Genomic DNA, 2,215 nt, shown 5'->3' on the forward strand with positions numbered 1-2,215 from the left:
GGAATTCTGTTGAGCCACGAGTGCGTAGCGCAGGACAGTACCCCACCTGAGTCCAGCTCCATCGTTTGTGCCTCGCAAACCACTTTACGAATTGCGCCGCTCGTCGCTAGGCTCGGTACGACCCTGCGTTCTGCCGCGCGGACATGGAAAGAAGAGCACATGATAATTGTCACCTGCAGGACTATGCTCGTCCTCCCACTGCCGGACAACCATCAGCCGTCACAGCCCGGACTGCGCGACCTGTCCTCATCGTCTTTGTGGACGCTGGATCCTGGGCCAGCAGCTGATGCCTTGAGTCGACTTTTTTCGCACCGCTTTGGATGATGTGGTACGGAGTATGTTGGTTGGCGACATGCTAGCGGCCCACTCTTCTGACGTCCCGACCGGTGATGTCTCGAGACATGTCCAAGGTCGGCGAGAGCACTCGGAGCAAAGGTTTCGTGATTCCGGAAGGTGCGTGGGTCGCCATTCTTGTCTGGTGCTCTCTGGCGACGTAGGGTGCTGTCCACCTTTGTGTATTGTTCAGAGTCCCACGATTCGCGACTGGTGGCTCAAGCTCCTACGAAGCCATGATAGCCTGAGAATGCCCAGCGCTTGTCCGACAGATAGTTGGGCGAGGCTAGTCCGGAATATGACGCGATTTCCTGTTGCGGGCATGGACAAAAGGCAGCTTCCGGACGTCGGTCACGATAAAGGTCGTTCGACCTCTGCGCAGTCTGTCGCGCCGCATCGATCTTATCAGTATGTCGGCTGATGATATCGCTACGCTTCGACGACTCACCATCGGTCCCATGTCGAGCGACTCCATTGCCCTGATCAGGACGGCTTGGCAGGCCACCAAGATACGATATCCAGTGGATGATGGCCAACCTCTCGTAGCGGCCGAGGCATGGGTCCGGTATGCCTCTACAGTGGCCGGGGATGGCAGCGACGCAATGCCGACATCCATGCGCCAGCTCGCAAGCGGGGCGAACGTAGACGAGGAGATCGTGCAGGCGTATCTTGAGCTTCTCCGTGCACAATCAACTAGACACGCGGATATTGCCTCTACTCGATCTCTCAACGAGGGGCCGGTAGACATCCGCAATGAGGGCCTGGAACGACCTGTCATCATTCCATGCCAAGACGGCACCGCTTGGGCATTTGCTGTTGCATATCCTGATTGTGTGCATTGGTACGACAGCCGACCGAACGCTAGCATCCCCAATCTAGCCACGACGCCACGGCCAATCGTGACCAACTGGACAGGGCCGAAGGTGTCGCAGGATCGCGTTGATGATGCAGGCGTTCTCGCCCTCATCGGCATCCGACAGATTCACCAAGGGGCTCCTCACATGAGTCAGGAATGCGCCAATGAGCTCGTCTCCTCCTTCCGGGCGCGCTTAGTAGCGGAGCTTACATGCGGTGAGCTGGAGCCTAGTGCGGAGGCGCTCGCGGCCATGGCGCCCGCAGAGGCCGAAGCAGGAAGTCAATTCTTCGCGGACGCGCTATACGGAACTGAACCATACCATAAGAGCTCAAGCTCGTCCCGAAATACATCCCCGGACGTCGTCCATCCGGCGTCGCCGCACCCGGTAAGCGCCCGTGAGGGACCAAACTTGCGCCAGAGGGTGGCCCCGCCCATCCACACAGAGTCGTCGTCACCAGTGCGGCCATTGTCCGGTGGCACACGCGTCCAGCCCGGGCGAGACGACCGTCGCACCATCCTTGGACATCTCTGCGAGGCCGTGCTGTCATATCGTGCCATACAAGGTTCCGATCAGCTTAGCCTTGCCGTGCTCTGGCAGTCGGTCAAGCGAGGCGCGACCGGCAGTACTTTCCACAAAAGGCTAAATTGCGTGCGCTTCTGCGAACGGATGGATGCGCTGGATGATGCCCAGGCGGTGGGTAGCGCTATGCACTACCCTGTAGACAGACAAAGCCTCCTTGAGATAAGAGACATGCAGACGCAATGTCAATTCTGGCGAGATGTATGTGATCTTCGTCTAGCGTGGGGCCCCGACAAGTACGTTTTGCTTCTCGCCATCCCCCGGATCCCGTCGATCCGGCGGTTGACCGCATCAAGGAAACAGCAAATTCTGACCAGCCTGCGCGCTCGCCTTGACGATTCGGCCGATTCCTTGCAGCACTGGCTCCAACAAAGCCAGCGCCTGTGCCGGGCCGTTGTCACGGGTGCACTGCCCGCGGACAATCTAATGATTGATATTTACGGTCT

General features: G+C 58.7%; 1 protein-coding gene across 1 annotated transcript; it reads left to right on the forward strand.

Annotated features, from left to right (window-relative positions):
• Positions 1–389: 389 nt before the first annotated feature.
• Positions 390–1,883, forward strand: J7T54_004489 (uncharacterized protein; the record flags this gene model as incomplete). Its single annotated transcript, XM_051510717.1, has 2 exons — positions 390–453; positions 667–1,883. Coding segments are annotated over 2 exons (1,281 nt in total), but the record flags the coding sequence as incomplete, so codon positions are not given.
• Positions 1,884–2,215: the final 332 nt, after the last annotated feature.

Source organism: Emericellopsis cladophorae (assembly GCF_022114955.1).
Source record: "Emericellopsis cladophorae strain MUM 19.33 chromosome Unknown NODE_204_length_3761_cov_42_668024, whole genome shotgun sequence".
In the NCBI taxonomy this organism is placed as follows: Eukaryota; Fungi; Ascomycota; class Sordariomycetes; order Hypocreales; family Bionectriaceae; genus Emericellopsis; species Emericellopsis cladophorae.